This window comes from Pyrus communis, chromosome 1 (assembly GCF_963583255.1).
Source record: "Pyrus communis chromosome 1, drPyrComm1.1, whole genome shotgun sequence".
In the NCBI taxonomy this organism is placed as follows: Eukaryota; Viridiplantae; Streptophyta; class Magnoliopsida; order Rosales; family Rosaceae; genus Pyrus; species Pyrus communis.
Window position 1 is genome coordinate 39,925,504 of NC_084803.1, and position 19,531 is coordinate 39,945,034.

The 19,531-nt window shown below is 37.6% G+C and overlaps 3 protein-coding genes and 1 pseudogene across 6 annotated transcripts; all 4 read left to right on the forward strand.

The window, feature by feature from the left end:
- The first annotated feature begins 50 nt into the window (after positions 1-50).
- On the forward strand, positions 51-3,628 carry LOC137709154 (agamous-like MADS-box protein AGL80; annotated as a pseudogene).
- A 977-nt stretch (positions 3,629-4,605) lies between these two features.
- On the forward strand, positions 4,606-6,347 carry LOC137727632 (uncharacterized). Its single transcript, XM_068466457.1, has 4 exons — positions 4,606-5,273; positions 5,487-5,545; positions 5,926-6,137; positions 6,222-6,347. Exons 1-4 carry the CDS (start codon positions 4,606-4,608, stop codon positions 6,345-6,347), a joined length of 1,065 nt encoding a protein of 354 aa, XP_068322558.1.
- Positions 6,348-10,685: 4,338 nt separating this feature from the next.
- LOC137728699 (ethylene-responsive transcription factor ERF022-like) lies at positions 10,686-11,326 on the forward strand. Its single transcript, XM_068467443.1, has one exon. The coding sequence runs from the start codon at positions 10,721-10,723 to the stop codon at positions 11,324-11,326; it is 606 nt and encodes a 201-aa protein (XP_068323544.1). The 5' UTR covers positions 10,686-10,720.
- A 2,866-nt stretch (positions 11,327-14,192) lies between these two features.
- Positions 14,193-18,350, forward strand: LOC137738545 (uncharacterized). 4 transcript variants are annotated; one of them, XM_068478101.1, is made up of 3 exons: positions 14,193-14,327; positions 14,843-14,908; positions 16,216-18,350. In XM_068478101.1, the coding sequence occupies exon 3, from the start codon at positions 16,389-16,391 to the stop codon at positions 18,138-18,140; it is 1,752 nt and encodes a 583-aa protein (XP_068334202.1). In that variant the 5' UTR covers positions 14,193-14,327; positions 14,843-14,908; positions 16,216-16,388; the 3' UTR covers positions 18,141-18,350. The 4 variants fall into 4 exon arrangements, with proteins under 4 accessions (XP_068334202.1, XP_068334201.1, XP_068334204.1 ...); XM_068478100.1 differs by having other exon boundaries at positions 16,235-18,350; XM_068478102.1 differs by having other exon boundaries at positions 14,255-14,327; positions 14,831-14,908; positions 16,235-18,350.
- Positions 18,351-19,531: the final 1,181 nt, after the last annotated feature.

Genomic DNA, 19,531 nt, shown 5'->3' on the forward strand with positions numbered 1-19,531 from the left:
CATCATTTCAGAGATGGTGCTTGTTCTTGTAGAGATTATTGGTAGCTGCATTGTGTATGTAATATGTATTGAGAATGGAGATTATTACCTGGATACCTGGATAAATGCTCTCTTGTGGAAGTACAAGAGTCCTTCAGTCAAAACTCAAGGACACAGAATAAATGGATCCTATTTGGAAGAAGGTACATGGGACGAAGCTAAAACAGATTTGGAAACATCGTATGGGAAACTAGTTTGGATTCATCGGTACACAAATATGTCAAAGGAGCCTGGTATATTTAGGTATAATTTACTGATCTCAATGATTTAAATTTAGTATAACGGAAAGTGTGACAAAGTTATTTGCCTTGGCTCAGTTTGTTTTGATAGAAAACAGAACACTAAAAAGTCCTGAGTAGACTTTTAACTTTATATTTATTTTAACATATCAACAAGTTCTTAGTTTTTCCAGGAAATATTTGTCTAGAAAAAAGTACGAGACTATATAATTTGTTCATTATGTTGAACTGAGACCATTACTAGACCACAATAAGACAAAACCGTGGAATAAGAAAATCCCTAAATAGCCACCCCAAAAAGAAACATATTTCCTTAAATCTTTACAGAATTGATTTTTTAGCTTTCCTTCATCTGTTATACACTTTCATCCTGTTTCCTTTTCCAGCACTTTCATTTATTACTGGACATGCTAGGTAGAGAAGCAATTGATTGACTGCTTGGTAGAGAAGCATTTGACCTTGGAACAGTATCATCTGTGGCAGGTTTCTTCTCCTAAATGTGTCGGTTTTTATTCTTCCTCGTTCAGATTACACAACTTTACTCAAAAGTCCTAAACTGGAGATGGTGTTTTCCTTAAGATGCCAAATCAGTTGCATTTCCTCCTATGGGATTATGATTGTTAAAAGGAAGGTCCATATTGTTTATGATGGAGACGCTTGTTGGAGATTGATCTTCAAGCCAAGCAATTGACCTCAGAAACTTATCTATATTTCAGGTAACTTTTATTGGCTAAGATAGTTCTCTATTTACTTTGGACTTTTAACTGAAATCTTTTATCAGTATAAATCGGTGTAGCAAAGGGTTGGAAATTCACTTCTTTTATTAATTTTTTTTTATTTGTTGATTCTTAGAGTTCTATTATTATTAGGATCAACTACAGAAAGACTCCCCAAACTCTTGGATCGTTTCCAATGTACTGCTTCACATTTCAAACTTATTCCCGAAATAAAATAAAACCTACAAATTGATCCTTCCATTAACCAGCCTGTTAGTAAGTCTTTTTAGTGTCTGCGTGGACACTGTGAATCCCACGTTTTATGCTTATGTGGACTCTAAATCTTTGCTACTTGGAAAAAGATATTATAATATGCATAAGCCTTTGAAAAGAAAATGAACACCATGCATTAGAAGAGCAAAAGAAAATAACAATGAAAAGCAAAACAAACAAAACAAAATCTCTCTTTCTCATATGCAAAACCAGCATGTAAGACTTGTAAGAACTCTGCTTTAAAAAAAAGAAAAAAAAGACCGGAACTCCTCAAAACATTGTCGAAGTTTTTGGAGAGGATAACGAGATTATAAATAATTCCACATTCGACATAAAGGTAATAATCAGTACTTTAATCTAGTAAACAAGGCTTATGCTGGTTACGCAAGAGTATTGTACAACAATGATCAAATGTAGATACTACCACCACTTGTGCGAGTATCATGTATTCTACAAATGCACTCGGTCATGCAAATAATCTTAGTCGTATGTTGAATATCCTTTTAGAAGGTTGTTTACTCTTAAATGAAATACAAACGTCATTTTCCAACTGAATTTGGTTGACAAATTAAATGCTGAAAGTCTTGTTTAGTAATCCTATTCAGAATTATACCATACTTACTCTTTTCCTGACCAATTATAGGTGATACCTATATCCTTGAAGATGCTACAGTTAAGAGCAATATTACGGTTGAGTTGACTCCTTGCAGCCACCGAAGTAATTCCCTATATAACCATCTCATGTGCAACTTCCGGAAGGTACCTGCTGCTTCTTTGTATTCCCAACCATGGCTAAAAATACGACTAAGCATGAATTGATTTCTCATGAACCAAGCAGGAGAGCAACCTTAAAAAAGAGGAAGGCTAGTTTCTTCAGAAAGCTGAATGAGATCACAACTTTATGCGGGGTTATTGCATGTGCTGTTATTTACAATACTTCTGATACCTAGGTGGATGTGTGGCCTTCCCACAAGAAGCATTTTATGTACTCGAAAAATTCAAGAATTTACCTGAAGAAAGGCAAGGTAAGTTCATGGTGGATCAAGAATCCTTTCTTAAGAACAATATATCCAAGCTGAACAGACAATTGGAAAAAGAGAGATTAAAGAATCAAGAACTTGATGAGAAGCTGCTTTTGATTGAATGCCTGGAACTGGAAGGTAAGAATTTTCTTGATCCTGGTCGTCTTGAAAGTTTGATCGGACTTGATCATCAATTGGATAAAAGAATTGATTTCACTACTAAGCGGATTGAGTTCTTCGAGGGTGTGGGGCGCAACCAAGTTGATGCAGGAGTTGATTCTGATGAGATGGTGGCTATTTTGGTGTCTGGAGGTGTAGTAATTCAACCAATTCAAAATAAACTTTGAGCAGAGAGCATAGTGTTGATGATACAGGTAATCCTTTAAACCTTTAGCATTGTCCCAAATGTACTTTTATTTTCGTTTACCTGAATAAACGTAGTTTTCATCTTTCAGTTATGCTCATAGCAAAGGTGTTTTAGGTTAAGATAATTTTCGCTTTGATGTGTAATTTAAACAGGATTATGACTCTTTGAACGGCTTACAAGGGCAAATCACTCGTAAGATCACACAGTATGCCGCTGTTCATTCCGAAGCTTAGTTGCCTTCTATGGAAGAACTAACGGCTTCAAATGATCGAAGGCTAGTCCTTTCTTGTAGGCATATTTTAACAGTAGAAGGTTCACTGAGAAGGTACAGAATCCTTGATGTTTGCATTCTTTACACATGTGCCAATTTTTTGGTTCAGTAAAACAAGCATTCTTTTGGTCAATGACACATCTCAACATCTTTTATTTGGTTACTAAACGGGATCGATCCAAGAATGATTCTAAATGAGAGTAAGCCTTGACGTTACGAACATGTTCCTCTGTGAAATATGTTGAAACAGCCTATTTGCAAAAGTGAAGTAAGACTGTTTACAATAGACGTTACCCAACCTTCACAATGTGGAGAGCCTTGTTAGTTTAGGGTGTTGATTCATTCACACGCAGTCTGTGTTAGTATCTTGACTAAGATGAAGAATCCGATACCCTCATCCAGGCGAAAATGAAAGGAAAAACACAGAAGATGTAGCCAGCGTTAATTCATGTGACTTCACACAAGAACAAGTGCAGCATTCTGACTCCATATCTATCATTATAGCTATGGAACAAGTATTGTATCAAAAGTTACCAAAAATATCAACTTTACAAACACAAAAAAGAACAGCGTTAAAACACATAATTATCTGTGACAAGCAAAGAGATTCTCCGAATCTAAGTCCTTATCAACAACATGAACTGGGGAGGTGCTGGGCAAGATACACAAGATGCCAACGAAGAGTCATTAGGCCATCTCCAATCGAAGGGTCCAGAGGGTCAGAGGGCTCGTGGGTCCAACAGAATCTAAAAGGGCCAAATGGCCAAAGGGCTGGCTCCTTCCAGCCAGCCAGCCAGCCCCGGGTTGGCTAGAATTTTGCTTAAAACTGTCGGATTTCTTGTCGGATATAACCGACAGGAATAATTTACTGTCGGTTATAACCGACACGAATAATAACGGCTAAACAGGAATTATTTTTATTAATTGCAATTGTGTCGGTTATAACTGACACGAATAGTAATTTGAATTGCAATCGTGTCGGTTATAACTGACACAAATAGTATGAAAATTTTGAATACAACGGCTAGCTGAGTCTTTTTTTTCCTATAACTTCTATTTCACAAAATTTGATTCATATTTTTTTTCAATTCTTTTTTTTAAATAATAAATTATGTTTGGCCCTATGGTCCTTTGATTTTCGGTTAGAGACGGTTTTTTGTGACAGGGCTAAAACAAGCCTTATGGCCATTTGGCCCTCGGTTCGAGACAGAGGTAAATATGGCCCTGTATTGTTCATTAAAATATTAATCTCTTGGAGGGCCAGATGGCTAAAATGAGCCCTCTGGCCAGCCCTCGGTTGGAGATGACCTTAGTGACACGGTGTTGAGGAATGACGAAAATTTATTTAGCTTCTTCAGCCTCTCACGCATCTCGTTAAGCCTCTCAATATCAGGCTCAACCACCTGTTGCTCCCTCCTCGAGACTTGTGGAGGCGTCGTGATTGAGGGTTCACCTTCAGTGGTAGTCTGCTGCTGCTGCTGGTGGCCAGCCTCTCTGCTGATTCTGGCATCAACATGTACTCTCTCTCTTCCTCTTCCTTCTTCCTTCTCGATCTTCATTCTCTCAAACATCACCTGCACGCACATTCTATGCAATGAGAGCAAATACACACGACCAAGTACACGCGCAATGCCATAAAAGAATTACTTGGAACACTGCAGATAGAACAAGACTGAAAATGAAGGCGAGACAGCGCGAACACTTGGCGGAAAAAGGGAAAGAAGGGAAGGAGACTGCGGAGGAAGCAGTTGGTAAGGTGAAGGCTGGAGCGGGGGAGCTCAAAAGTGACTTGGCGGAAAAAGCAAAAGAAGCTAAAGAGACTACGGAGGAAGCAACTTTTAAGGTGAAGGCTGCAGCGGAGGAGCTCAAAAGTGACTTGGCTGAAAAAGCGAAAGAAGCGAAAGAGACTGCGAAGGAAGCAGCTGGTAAGGTTAAGGTTGGAGCGGAGGAGCTCAAAAGTGGGACCCAGAAGAGGCTGTATCAGTTGAAGGACAAAGGAAGAGAATTCTGGTACGGTGCATTCAGGTCCATAGCATCGGGTGACTTACTGGAGGGTTTGATGTCCGTGGCGCATCTGTTCGGGCTGGCTACGGCTTACGAGATGTGCATGTGGATTACGTTGGTGTCAAGCCACGTGTTGGCGGGGAGCCTGCCGCCGCAGCAGTTTGGGATGGTACAGAGCAAGATTTACAAGGTTTATTTCAAGGCCATGGCGTATAGTGTTGGGATGGCATTGTTGGGTCATCTGTGGAGACATAGAAATTCGTTGTTTCGAGGGAAGTCGGCGGATATGTTGCAGAACTATAACCTTATCGCTGCCCTTTCCATGATCTTATTCAATATGATGTACTAGGAGCCTCGATCCACTAAGGTAATCGTCAACAAAAAATTATTTAGAATCATATATAAGTTGTATGTCTAGTGTATTGACCACTAGCTTTTTATTATTTTGTATTTCGGAATCACGGAACAATTAGTGCTCTGACATTCTTATGATTTTACCCTGATGTAGGTTGTTTTGATATAATTACTTTGTTTATGCTGTGATATCGTTCGGAGGATTTGTTTATGCTGTGATATCGTTCGGAGGATTTTGTCTTCTAACAGATTTGGCTCTGGTGCGTGTCATTGCCTGATCCCCTTCACAGGCATGATTGTTAATTGTCAATACGTTCTTTAATTTGGTTAAATGTGGGTAGTATGTGTTTATTGTTCGACAAGAGCACTTGAAACAACTCGCGAGTCTAGAACCCTATATTTTTCACAGTTTGTGCATTATAATTATTTGGAGCCATCGGCATAGTTCATTGTGTTGAAGGTCTTTCTACTTTTTCTACTTTTGTTACTGATTTAATGACAGAGATTTCTATAGCTACGAGACATAATTTGAAAGAGGCTTGTATGTTAATTACTTGGCGTTTTGGATGGAATTTGGTTGTCCGTGTTTTCTTGTTTTTAGTCTCCTGAACTCGCCTTCATTTTCAGTCTTGTTCTGCAGTGTTCCAAGTAATTCTTTATGGCATTGCGCGTGTACTTGGTCGTGTGTATTTGCTCTCATTGGATAGAATGTGCATGCAGGTGATGTTTGAGAGAATGAATATCGAGAAGGAAGAAGGAAGAGGAAGAGAAAGAGTACATGTTGATGCCAGAATCAGCAGGGAGGCTGGCCACCAGCAACAGCAGCAGATTACGGCCTGGTTTGGTACTGAGGTGATTCTGAAAAAAGCTGGTATGAAAAAAAGCTGGGATCTGTCGCCTCCACAAGTCTTGAGGAGGGAGCAACAGGTGGTTTAGCCTAATATCGAGAGGCTTAACGAGATGCGTGAGAGGCTGAAGAAGCTAAATAAATTTTCGTCATTCCTCAACATCGCGTCACTAAGGCCATTTCCAACCGAGGGCTGGCCAGAGGGCTCGTTTTAGCCCTCTGGCCCTTCAAGATATTAATATTTTAATAAATAGTACAGGGTCATATTTGCCTCCGTCTCCAATCGAGGGCCATAGGGCTTGTTTTAGCCATGTCACAAAAAACCGTCTCTAACCAAGGGTCAAAGGGCCATAGGACCAAACATAATTTATTATTTAAAAAATAGAATTGAAAAAAAATATGAATCAAATTTTGTGAAATAGAAGTTATAGGAAAAAAATGGAATTTAAAAAAAATATGAAACAAATTTTGTAAAAAAGAAGTTATAGGAAAAAAAATAGAATTTAAAAAAAATATGAAATAAATTTTGTAAAATAGAAGTTATAGGAAGTTAAAAATAGAAAAAAAAAAGGTTTAAGTTCATAAAAAAAATTTAGCTGACTCATCTAGCCGTTGTATTCAAATTTTTCATACTATTCGTGTCGGTTATAACCGACATGATTGCAATTCAAATTACTATTCGTGTCGGTTATAACCAACACAATTGCAATTAATAAAAATAATTCCTGTTTAGCCGTTACTATTCGTGTCGATTATAACCGATAGTAAATTATTCCTGTCGGTTATATCCGACAAGAAATCCGACAGTTTTAAACAAAATTCTGGTCAGCTCGAGGCTGGCTGGAAGGAGCCAGCCCTCTAGCCCTTTGGCCCTTTCAAATTCCATCGGGCCCATGAGCCCTCTGGCCTAGCCCTTGGTTAGAGACGGTTTTCGGGCTATTTTCAACCCTCTGGCCCTTTGGACACTTCGGTTGAAGACTCATGTGGCCAAGTAACCCTGCTTCCCAAAACTTCATCAAGTTTTTAAAATTCACGTGAACTCCTGAACAATGGTACTTCAAGGCACAATTTCGTTAACCCATAACTTGTAGCAATCTGCCAAGTGGAGTGTGATGTACCAGTGAAACTAGGATTTGCATCGACAATTTCTGCCCTTGCCACTACTTTGCCTTTTGCAGTCCAATGTAAGTTATTGCAGTTGACATTGGTGAGGTTCTAATAAGCAGGGACTCGGGTGCCGCCTTGCGTGAACTGATAAGAAACCAATATATCATTTACCAGTGAAGTTCCAACTTGTGTAGGTGCTCTTTTATGAGTAGAATGCTTCTCATTCTGTGGAAGAAAAAAAAAAATATATATATATATATGGGAGCAATGCATCATTCTATAAGACTAGGATTGACAAAAACTTAGTATGAAACCTGGCCACACTTGCAGAGGGAGTAAAGGACCAGGGATTGCCTAGGCCTATCCTGACTTTCTAAAACAAATATATATATTAGGGAATTATGCATCTTTCTATTGCTTCAAGTCCTGCTTTCCACGTTTCAAGCATAACCCCATCTCCCAATTAGCTTTAATATTTTAACTATCTCCTTAACACAAATTAATAGCATTTAAAATCAAAGCAATATTTTGCCTTTCTTGGAAGAGAAAACTTTAGTTATAAGAATTAAAAAAAATCCTTTTTTTTTTTTTTTTGAAATCTTATACATTCTATCATCCTAAATTCGATACCTATTCAACAAATAAGTTTTAAATGTCTTTGATTCTCTATTGTTTCTTCTCTATTCTACATATTACATGAGAGTTATGGTTCGTAAAATTTTTATTTATCTCATTGAGTTTAATAGTATAGGCAACGAGGTTATAATAAAACGATTTTAAAATATTAAAACTCGTTGAAGACAATTATAATTTTTGTGAGTATGTAATATTATCTATGCATATGTTCTTTTGGACATTTGATTTTGATACACACACACACACATATACACACACACACATGTATATTATATATATATATATATATGCTTCGTAAATACCATCTGCTAAAAAAAACACCTTTACGAAAGAGGTCCCTCCTCACTGAAATTTCTAATTCCGCCATTGCTTGGCTGTACGTTTTATTATACGCTCATGTAGAAACTTTTGTTAACCTAATACAGTTTCTAGTTTATTGTTCATGGATTGCTTCCATGAGCTGTTTATAATTTGAGCACCTAACTTTGAAGGTGTAACCCCAAATCCATAAGCTCTAACATGATCAACAAATTCCCTTTCAAGAACTCGAGCCAATGCATCCTCTTTCTTTGGAAGAGGCCCCCATCAACTGGAACCTCAGACATATTTTGTTCATTACCCCTCTAAAAGATAATTAACAGCATGGCATTATTTGTAGCTCACTCTAGGAAGTTTGGAGAGCAAGTCAATGAGTATATTTTATTGAAAACTAAACATTTCATTTTTTTTTATTACAAACGATAAGATAATTTATTTTAAATTTATCCAAGTTATAGGAAGGAAGAGTCGAACATAAGATTTCAAGTGCATGGTTGACAACTGAGCTACAAGCCAACATACAAAAACTTAAAACATTATGAAGAGAATCCTTTCTAGATCCTATAATATTGAGGAAGCAAATTACCAAGTAATCTACCAAATTAGGTGTAGATATGTCTGAGATTCGGAATCCATCATCTGATGGGGACATCCAAACGAAGCACATAGTTGACATGGTATAACACCACGTGGACACGTATTCTTGCTAAAGTAATATATATGGAGCTCAGCTAGCTAGTATTATACTAATTTGGATTGGAGGGGTCCGGTCAGCTCAGGTGACACCAGATCAGGTCAGGCCCTTCACTGTTTTTAGTCATATAGTCTCGACCAGGCTGTCTCTAGCTAAGCTTGACGACTGCCAGCTGGTTCGTCATCCATGGAGCACTTTGTCACCAACAACCTAGGAAAATATGCATGCAATAATCGAAACAACTTTTTGAGTTGACTGAATGGATCCCGCGCACCGTCCCTTGCTGTACCCGACGTACGGTTTACGCGTGAACCGCCGGACCCTGCTTGACCATGCATATCTCTATCTGTTTAGGGGTAGGATTTTCTTCCTTATTTTTTTTTTCCTTTTTCATTGTATGTTAATATTTTATATTGATTTTATATAAAAAGAGAAAAACAAAATGTGAGAAGAGAAGATGAAAGAAAATGGAAAGAAAATTAGAAAGAATCCTAATGGCTGATCGAGAGGCTCTCTCTCTAAATGTTCCACTTTGGCAATGCATGATTGCATGGGAGTCATGGGATGTAGAAAACCAAATCGAATTGGTAGGGACTAAGATGAGAAATAAGGTACGGGTGCATGGACGTACGGACACAATTCAATTAGGGTTAACTTTTAGGCAAATATTTTCGGTGGCCATTGAAAAGTTGATTGGGTTGAACTTACATTACCAATTGAATTTGAAGGAAAACAATTTTTATCGAGAATTTAAGTTAAAAAAACAAATCAAGCAGAGCAAATTTCCATCTTTCTAACAATGCGCCTTCTTCTTTATCGTGAAACAACTCAAGAACAAAGAGAAAGATGGAAGCTTTGCGAGATTTTAATATTAATTATCATGCATATTAGTTTATTTCTTGTTAATTAGCTAGCTGGTTGGTTAATAAATGTCTACTATATATGTGACTTCTACTGCTTTGGAGAGGAAGAGAAGAAAGGATTGGAGACTAAGGACATAATTATATAGAAAAGTTGATTTTAACCTGAGTGCTAACATATTTAAAAGAAAGCCTAAAAATTATCCATTTTTAGATTATACCCCTTGACCAACATTCCACATAAGCAAACTTTCTTTTTTTGAGGTCAAAGTTTGAACTGATTTTTCATTCCTAATTTACCCTCCAAAGATGACAATTACATTTTGCTCATTAGTTAATTATATAATTTCCTGCATTAATGGGTTCTTTATAATTCATAATTTTCAACGTTATTAGTTAGGGGCTCTAGTTATTGTATGTATTTCACTTTGGTTTGATTATAGGATTTGTTTTTTTACACAACAATATATTTACACTAAATAGTAGGTGAAAAAATTGGTATCAAACTCGTTATTTACGAGATTTAAATCTAAAATTTTTCACTTACAAATAAAAAAAAAAAACTACTAGAGTATATACCAAGTGGTATAATTACCCATATCTTATTTATTTACGTTCACAGTCCTAGACAATGACATGCAACATATTTGCACTTATACAAGCACAAACGGTAAGTAAATTATGGCTGTGTGAACATAATCACGTGGCATTATTTGATTGCCATGGAAATTATGCACGTGCATCAATTGCCACTTGCCAGCATCTTCCCACTTACGTGTAACTACTCGGAAACTCACTCTACCACCCCCTCTCCCCTAATGATTTAATAATCACCGCACGATCATACCTAGATACGTGTATACATATATATATATATATATGTAAAGGAGACATAAGTGCACACATAATTGTTAATCAAACAACAAACACTTACTGATCACAAAACCGAGAAATTAATTAAACCCCTTCATTAATGGAATCCCAGGCTGCAGACTGCCGCGTCTCTCCGGCAAGATACAGAGGAGTTCGCAAGCGAAAATGGGGCAAATGGGTGTCCGAAATCCGCGAACCAGGAAAGAAAACCAGAATATGGCTAGGAAGCTACGAGGCACCAGAAATGGCAGCTGCGGCCTATGATGCAGCGGCATTGCACCTCAAAGGGCGTGGGGCGGCGCTTAATTTTCCTGAAATGGCTGATAGTCTGCCGAGGCCGGCCAGTTCAAGCGCAATGGACGTGCAACTAGCGGCTCAAGAGGCTGCATTGAGGGTTAGACGACAGCAGCTGCCAATGGAGGCATTTCCAACGGAGGAGGCGGGTGACTCGTCGAGGGGTTTGAGCTCAGCGCCAGTGACGGTGGGATTGTCGCCGAGTCAAATCCAGGCGATTAATGAGTCGCCGTTGGACTCGCCAAAGATGTGGATGCAATACATGTGCAGGGCTCATTGCCATGAGGCTCCGTCGTCGTTAGGGGGAGACTTGTGGGACATTGATAATTCCAGTCCAAACAAGTACTACGAAGGTGATGTCGAGTCAATGGACTACGAAGATATGCAGCATTGGTCCATTTGGGACCCCTAATAATACTTAATTACCTTATTTATTATAAAATTGAACACTAATAGTGTAGCCAAATATAGAACAAAAATAAATAAATAATAGAATATACTAAGTGTTTGCTGCCTTGGTATCTTGCCCTTTGGCCATGAATTTTTTTTTTTTCAAGTTACATTTTTCAATGAGAAATATCGGTTCATGAAAAAGATGGAATAACTAACTATTGTGTTACTTCTAGTTAATTATAATTCCATTGAATTAGATTCCTCATATAATTTAAAGGAATTTAAATCTTTTGCATGCAAAATTTTATGTGGCCTTTCTATGACTTATATACGTGAATAACAGTGTCTTTTTTACTTAATTTATTTTTAGTTTTTCATTTTTTTTAATTGAGGAGATAAGTTGAAGAGTTAATTAATACTGTTAAATGGAGTTTAAATAAATGGCTAGATATCAACAAATGAGAGATTACAGAGAGGTCACAGAAGATTTTAGGTGCAAAAGATTTGAACTTGATTTAAAGTATACTAAGATAAAAAATAAAAGTAGAGATGAATGATTTATATATATATATATATATATAATTTATAGGAATTAAAGGTGATAAATTATAAAGTATCGATGATAACCTACAATATTGTGGATATTGAAGGTATAAGTTTCATTCATGACTGCAACTTTAAACAAATTTATTCATTTCTTCTTTCACTTGCCTTGATTCTCGTGAACTATCAAATCCAGTCCATTTCTAAGCACCAAGTGAACTCAAACTTACCAAACAAACTTGTGAAGAAAGAAGTTTGAAAATTACACTAGATTTTGAGGGGAAACTTTCAAGGTCCTAAATCCCACGATAAAGTAATGACAATATAGGTGTTATTTACCGATTTCAAATTTGGCTCTTTAAATTGTGACGACACTCTTTATGTTGTGAATTATTGGATCACTATGAAGGTGGAATGGAAACATCTGGTATGGGTGGCCAACCGAGCAACCGGTCAGTGAAGACAAGGGTTGAGAATAAATCCCATATTGAAGAGACTTTGCAAGGACTTATAAAAGGTTGGGCTATTCCCAATATTGCCGATTGGTTTACGGTGGAACCTCAACTTCTTTGTAGTCTCAGAACAAGTTCTCCACGTGTGGAGCCCAATGGCCAAAGCGCTCCATGTCACCTCGTTTGTGTTGTCCACGTGTTAGGCTTGAAAATTCGCTACACGTGAGGAAGTGTGTTGAGAATCAATCCCACATTGGTGAGAGGAAGAACCTTGCAAAGGCTTATAAGAGGTTGAGCTACTTTCTATATTGCCAATTGCTTTTATGGTGAAACTTCAACTTCTTCAACAACAACTAGCAGGAACAACAAGCGCACATAAGAGCAAGTCCACCCCTAAAAAAATACGCTAGCACCCAGCCCATTTAATCCACTCAGTGAACAGTGATAAACTCTAATGAACAGTAATAGGCCAAATGCATCTCCACCCCTAAAAAAATATAGCCTCGTCAATTTTATTAAAATATTATTATTTTTATTATAAAAAAATAACAATTTTATTTTTAATTTTTGACTTTATAAAAAAATATTATTAATTTCTGACATTTTATTTATTTTTTTTAAGTTTTTTTGGCGGAAAAATCTGGACCGTTAATCTGAAAATCGAACGGTTCTCATTGTGCCACGTCAGTAATCATTAATTTTAAATTTCAAATTTTTTACTGTTGGAAATCCAACGGCCCAGAAAACTAGCCGTTGGAAATCCAACGGACACAGAGGAGCCACGTGTCCCCACGCCAGAACCCCATATTGCACCTGCACAATGGGCCTCGCCTCTGCGACGTTGTCCGCTACTTGGGCCCATGCGCGCGTGTCTTCCATGCGCCTAGCACAAAAAAAAATTTAAACGACATGTGACATCACGCTGGTGTCAGCATGACGCCACATAGGCCGGGCCTTGGCTCAGTACATTCTAGGCAGCCCTATGGGACGGCTTGGGCTGGGCTGAAGGAAATTGGCTGGGTGCCGGCCTAATGGCTCCCGGTGGACTTGCTCTAATGCAAGTTGCAGCCTTGAGCGGCCGATCGACTTTGCTTGTTACCTATTTTTTTCCGCATTTTAAAGCCTTTTTAGTGAGGTTTATTTGTTCATGAAGGATTCCTTGATGTAATTAAAGCCTATACATATAAATAGAACGTTAGGGTTTTCTTCTTTGTATAAAAATTACAAAGAAAACACTTTGAGAGATTGTTATCGGTGGGAGAGATATTGAGAGCTAGGGTGTGAGATTGTTAACCTATGATATTCAGGGAGAATGTCTTATGGTTAAATTAAAAATAAAATAAATAAAACACCCCGGGTTAAATGACATAACTAAGAAACCACATTTTGAATGTGGTGGATAGGGTCTTCCTCTTCAACCCAAGTTCAAACTCTCTCCCCTCCCCATAGTTGAATTGAATTTAGTGTAGATTATCTTATCGTTTGTCTAAAAAAAAAAAAAAAGAAACTATGCTTTAATATTAGAAGGACAAAATAGTAAACACCAATATTGTATATAAAACACTAAAAGTTATGTTATTGGTACTCCATAATAGTACATGAACCAAACTTGTCGAATCTAAAATCTTTTACTTATAAATAAATAAAAATACAAGATAATGCCAAGTGGGACCCTCTTGCATTTGAAGCACACAGTTTTGGAATTTGGAGGAGCTAATTTAATGAATTGACATGTCAAGGGGGCTGGATTTGACACCCTTGCCCTCACTACAGTTACCCTAGCACTTCGGCGAAGTAGCCTTACGACGTCGTTTTGAGTTTGAGTTACGTAAGGGTACTTTGGTCTGCCAAAGACTAGTTTTCGTTCGGGTTGGATCGGATGACGTGGGCTGTGTTCTTCGTTTGGGAAAGCAGGCTTCTTTCTCCTGTCCTGTGTATCCCTCTCTCAGCCTCACTTGAACTCTCATCACCGCCGGAAGAGGCAAACCGAGACGCTGTTAGCGGCGGAAGGAATACCATCACCGGGTAAGCAGCCGTCATAGAACTTTTGACTCCAATTTTTCTTGGATTTGTTTGTTTATCTGTTGATAAATAGTATTGGGAAGAACAGGGAAAATGAGGTTCTAGGTTTTGCTTAACACAGATTTGAGTTCGGAATTTCTATAGAATTTGATTTCTCATGGAACCCTTTCAGAAGAAGAACATCAAAGCCGAATAGTCGTTGACATCTTTCAGACGCTTCTCTTTTCAGTTTGCTTCTCTACATTCTGAGAATTTGAACCGTCTCTGATATTGGGTTGTCTCGATTCTGTTTAATTTTGTTTGGATTTCTATGAAATCTTGTAACTGTGATTGGTTTGTATATCGTTCAATGCGAATTCTGATGCGGGTTTGGTTTGTTTTCGGGATTTGTTTGGATGGTCGAGTTATTGTCATGTTACAGGGGATTTGTTTGCATTGTTCTGCATTAGTTTTAGTTGGAATTAACATATGCGCTATAATAAGTGTTCCCTGCATTAATGCAAAAGGTTTTCGACCAGGTTAAGGACTTGCAAGAGAAAGTCTGGGAAGCCAATAAAGTACAGTAACTACCATGGTTCTCCACGGTAATTTCCTTCAGCTATGCCCTCACTTTGCAGTATAGGGATAACTTGCATGAATGTGACTTATAGTCTCTGCACTAATACATAGTTCTCGATTAATGTTTGCATTTTTTTATGCTTGCTTGATTCTCTAATTAACTTCTGCAATATCCCAGCTCATGTTCCCGGAAAGTTTTAGTTAGCTTCTTTCATATGTCTTTGTAGCCATTATGGTATAGGAGAGATGTGTACAGAATGGAGTTTTTATATTAGTTTATAATTCAACAAATTCCAAAAGAGTGATTTGTTGGTTTCTCTCAATATGATGTTACCAATATGGTGTCTTATGCAAGTAAGGATGTCATACCCTCTAGTAACGAGAGCTTATGGTTTTTCATCAATGTTTTTAATTTGTCTTCTTAATTGTAAGTTTGTCAAGCAGATGTAGAGTTCTGAGTTTTATAATTTTGTTTCCTAGTAAATTGAAGGAATTAATTATTGTTTATAATGTGATTTTATCAATACGGTCCCCTTCATGCTCCATGCAAGTAGAATAGTGATGATAATAATTTCACAAAGTTTAAGGTGTCATGTACATGTATTTCAGTTTTTATTTTTCTTTTAGACACTGGAAGTGCAAATTACGTACAATATTTTTTAACATGGAGTTTTGTTTTCGTTGATTCATATTTTTTATGGGGGTAATTTAGCAGTTTGTCTGTAATTGTTGATAAGGTTTACCGTGTTTCATTTTGATTTTGTTTAGGATGATGTGTATATACGTCTTATCAGCTCTGGCGACCCCCAACACACAGAGGGGACTGAATTTTGTTATGTTTCCTTGATGTGTTTTGGAACTTAAACTTTAAACACAATAAAAGTATTCAATAATTAACAAACATGCTCTGGTACCTTGATTATATAGAAAAAGTGATTAGCTTGTTGACATTAGTGTATGTATTTAAACTATTGTTCTTGGATTGTTTCCTGATTTAGAACGTTTATGTATTTTACTCTGATGTTTTACTATTAATAGCTATATGTAGTTGAAGTTTGTAAATTCAGCGCGTTTTGTTCTCTTAAAATGTTGCCATTAATACCTTAGTTGCTTATTATAATGTATCTTTTGTACCCACTACCCATCAAGAAAAATATACTTTTTTTATATTGATTTGTTTTCTCTTTTAATTTGAGAAGAACAAGAGGTTATATGGTTCTTCGAAAGAAGCCTTGCTGAGTTTTCAACGGGTGAAGAGCACCAAAGAAATTTTAAGAATCAGTTAGAGCATGAGAAATGGCTAATCAATGTGTTTTTTCTAATTTACTGATAGGGGAACTGGCTTCTTGCAGACTTGTTGCTATGAGAATGTATATCTGGCAGTTTCCAGTCAGACGCAACAAAATGATGTTCTTCAAAGATTTTTTCGCTTTCCAGGAAGCAAATCATTGGAACAGTTGATGATTACGTTGAAGAATTGTGCTTCTGATTGGTTTTGTTTGCCACATGGAGGACCATACATTTGTTGTCGGTCAAGAGTTCCCTGATGTCAAGGCCTTTAGGAATGCAATTAAAGAAGCTGCAATTGCACAACACTTTGAGCTTCGCATCATAAAAAGTGACCTTATCCGCTACTTTGCAAAGTGTGCAACAGATGGCTGTCCATGGCGTATCCGGGCTGTGAAGCTTCCTAATGCCCCAACCTTTACAATAAGAAGCCTTGAAGGGACGCACACTTGTGGGAGAAATGCACACAATGGGCACCATCAGGCTTCCGTTGATTGGATTGTCAGTTTTATAGAAGAACGCCTGCGGGGTAACATCAATTACAAACCAAAGGATATATTGCACGACATCCATAAGCAATATGGGATTACTATACCATATAAGCAAGCTTGGCGTGCAAAAGAAAGAGGACTTGCCGCAATTTATGGTTCTTCTGAGGAAGCGTATTGCCTTCTTCCTTCATACTGCGAACAAATAAAGAAGACCAACCCTGGAAGCATTGCAGAGGTATTTACCACTGGTATAGATCACCGTTTCCACCGGTTGTTTGTGTCCTTTCATGCGTCCATTTATGGATTTCTGAATGGTTGCTTGCCTATCATTGGTCTGGGCGGAGTTCAGCTAAAAAGTAAATATCTCGGTACTTTACTCTCTGCAACTTCGTTTGATGCGGATGGTGGATTATTTCCACTTGCATATGGTGTTGTTGATGTAGAAAATGATGAAAGCTGGATGTGGTTCCTGTCAGAGTTGCATAAGGCACTAGAGATGAACAGTGAGAATATGCCAGAGCTCACATTTTTATCTGATGGACATAAGGGAATTGCAGATGCAGTAAGAAGGAGGTTCCCAAATTCTTTAAATGCTTTTTGCATGCGCCACTTGAGTGAAAGCATTGGAAAAGAGTTCAAGAACTCAAGGCTTGTTCATCTTCTATGGAATGCTGCATATGCCACTACCACTATTGGCTTTAAAGAAAAGATGGTTGAAATAGAGGAGGCATCTCCGGAAGCTGCAAAATGGCTACAACAATTTCATCCTTCCCGCTGGGCATTGGTGTATTTTGAAGGAACACGTTATGGTCATCTCTCATCAAATATTGAGGAGTTTAATAGATGGATTCTTGAAGCTCGTGAGCTACCCATAATCCAAGTGATTGAGACAATTCATATTAGATTGATGGCTGAGTTTGAAGAACGGCGTTTGAAGAGTAATTCGTGGGTTTCTGTACTTTCTCCATCTGCGGAGAAGCGTATCATAGAAGCCATCAGCCATGCATCCACATATAAGGTCCTTCGGTCTGATCAAGTAGAATTTGAGGTTCTTTCACCAGATCGATCAGACATTGTGAATATTGGCACCCATTGTTGTTCCTGCCGTGATTGGCAGCTATATGGGATACCATGTTCCCACACTGTGGCTGCCCTCATCTCCTGTCGAAAAGATGTACACGCCTTTACACAGAAAGTTTTTACAGTTGCAAGTTACCGCGAAGCATATGCTCAGGAGATATACCCTATCCCAGGAAAAATTGAATGGAGAAAGACAGATGAGGCTTCTATGATTGACGATATCCAGGTCGTGCGACCTCCCAAGTTTCGTAGACAGCCAGGACGACCGGAAAAGAAACGAATTTGTGTAGAGGACCTGAATCGCGAGAAACATACTGTCCATTGTAGCCGGTGTAACCAAACTGGACATTATAAGACAACTTGCAAAGCAGAGGGTATTGAAAGTATCGAACAGTTCTAGGTGTCTAATTTTGTGTTCTAGAGATCTCCCGAGCGTTTACTGTTACCTCAACGTAGGTTAGTATCGTGTGATTTCGACCTTACAACTTGTTCAGATGATGTAAATTAGAATTTGTCCACTGTATTACTAGGTGTCCGAGTAATTCGAAGGAACTTCTGAAAATGGAAGATGTATCTTCTGTAATGAGGTGCTAAGAAGCAGCAGTTTTTTGTTTCTTTGTCGATTTGTTCATCGTGTTGGAATTCTCTCTTGCTCTAACGGAATACGTGACACAGAATCGAGCGTAATGACGTTCTAGGATTCATATAGCCGACCTCACTTAGTGGGAAAAAGCTTTGTTGTTGTTGCTATTGCTGCTCTATCTACTTTTTTCAGGAAATTGCTTAAGACAGAACAGAGTTGCTAGATTTCTGATGAAAGAAGCCTCTGACAGTAGCAGTGGCGATGATGTTAGCTGTCCCATAATGGAGTGGGTAAGAGGCTTGTTGCTCATCAAGGAAATGAGTACGATATTCATTATTTAAAGAGATTCATGACTAGGTTGTATTTATTTGGGTCTCGACAAAGCTGTGCCGAAGATTTCAACTGGTATGGAAAAAAGCATCTCGCACCTAAGTTTACATATTAAGACCATCCTCAACTAACATATTGACAATCCCTTGATAAGTTTTGCAGAAATATAGCTTAGGAGTTTAACGTGGATTTCGATGGAAAAATTACAAGAAAAGCACGAAGAAAGTTTGAAGTGGGCTCCCGTGTGTCGGAGGAAACAAATCCAAAAAGGCTTTGGAGTGGTGCCCTGTACAAAAATGAGAAGGAACGCGTTGGTTTTCGTTTCCAAGAAAAGTATCAAAACCAAATCCTAATTTTTTACTTTATGAACAAACGATACTGTCTACACTAAGGACGTGAAAGAGTGGGCAAATCCTTATAATGGACTAGCAATATTGTGGTTCAAATTTGCCCGTCGCGAGAATCGAACTTAAGATTTCACTCTTGTAAGTAAATCCTAATTGGATTAGTTGTTTATTATCCTAATTTTGATGGAGTTTAATTGTTTGTAGAGGTTTCATGTAAAATTTTGAATTAATCCCCTCAAAATCTCAAGGGAAGATGTGAGATTTGCGAATACTTAAAATATGCTACGAAATTTCTCAAAGTTCCTCGAATTCCTCAAACTTTTTAAAATACTTTGAAATCAATTCCTAATTGAATATACTTGAAATGTTATAAACTCCTTTAAAATTTTAATTGAATACACCTGGATTTCTAAGGATTTTAATAAACTAACTTAAATCCTGATTCAATACACTTCAAATTTTAGAGAATATCTTAAAATACTAATTGAATACCCTAGATTTATAAAAGATATAAAATATCTCAAACTTCCA

Excerpts from the sequence above, each read along its gene's own strand:
- LOC137727632 (XM_068466457.1), top strand. The coding sequence starts at position 4,606 with ATGAAGGCGAGACAGCGCGAACACTTGGCGGAAAAAGGGAAAGAAGGG. Across the intron at positions 5,274-5,486 it reads ATGATCTTATTCAATATGAT|GATTTGTTTATGCTGTGATA; the intron begins GTACTAGGAGCC and ends TATCGTTCGGAG. Across the intron at positions 5,546-5,925 it reads TTCTAACAGATTTGGCTCTG|TGTTCCAAGTAATTCTTTAT; the intron begins GTGCGTGTCATT and ends CTTGTTCTGCAG.
- LOC137728699 (XM_068467443.1), top strand. The coding sequence starts at position 10,721 with ATGGAATCCCAGGCTGCAGACTGCCGCGTCTCTCCGGCAAGATACAGA.
- LOC137738545 (XM_068478101.1), top strand. The coding sequence starts at position 16,389 with ATGGAGGACCATACATTTGTTGTCGGTCAAGAGTTCCCTGATGTCAAG.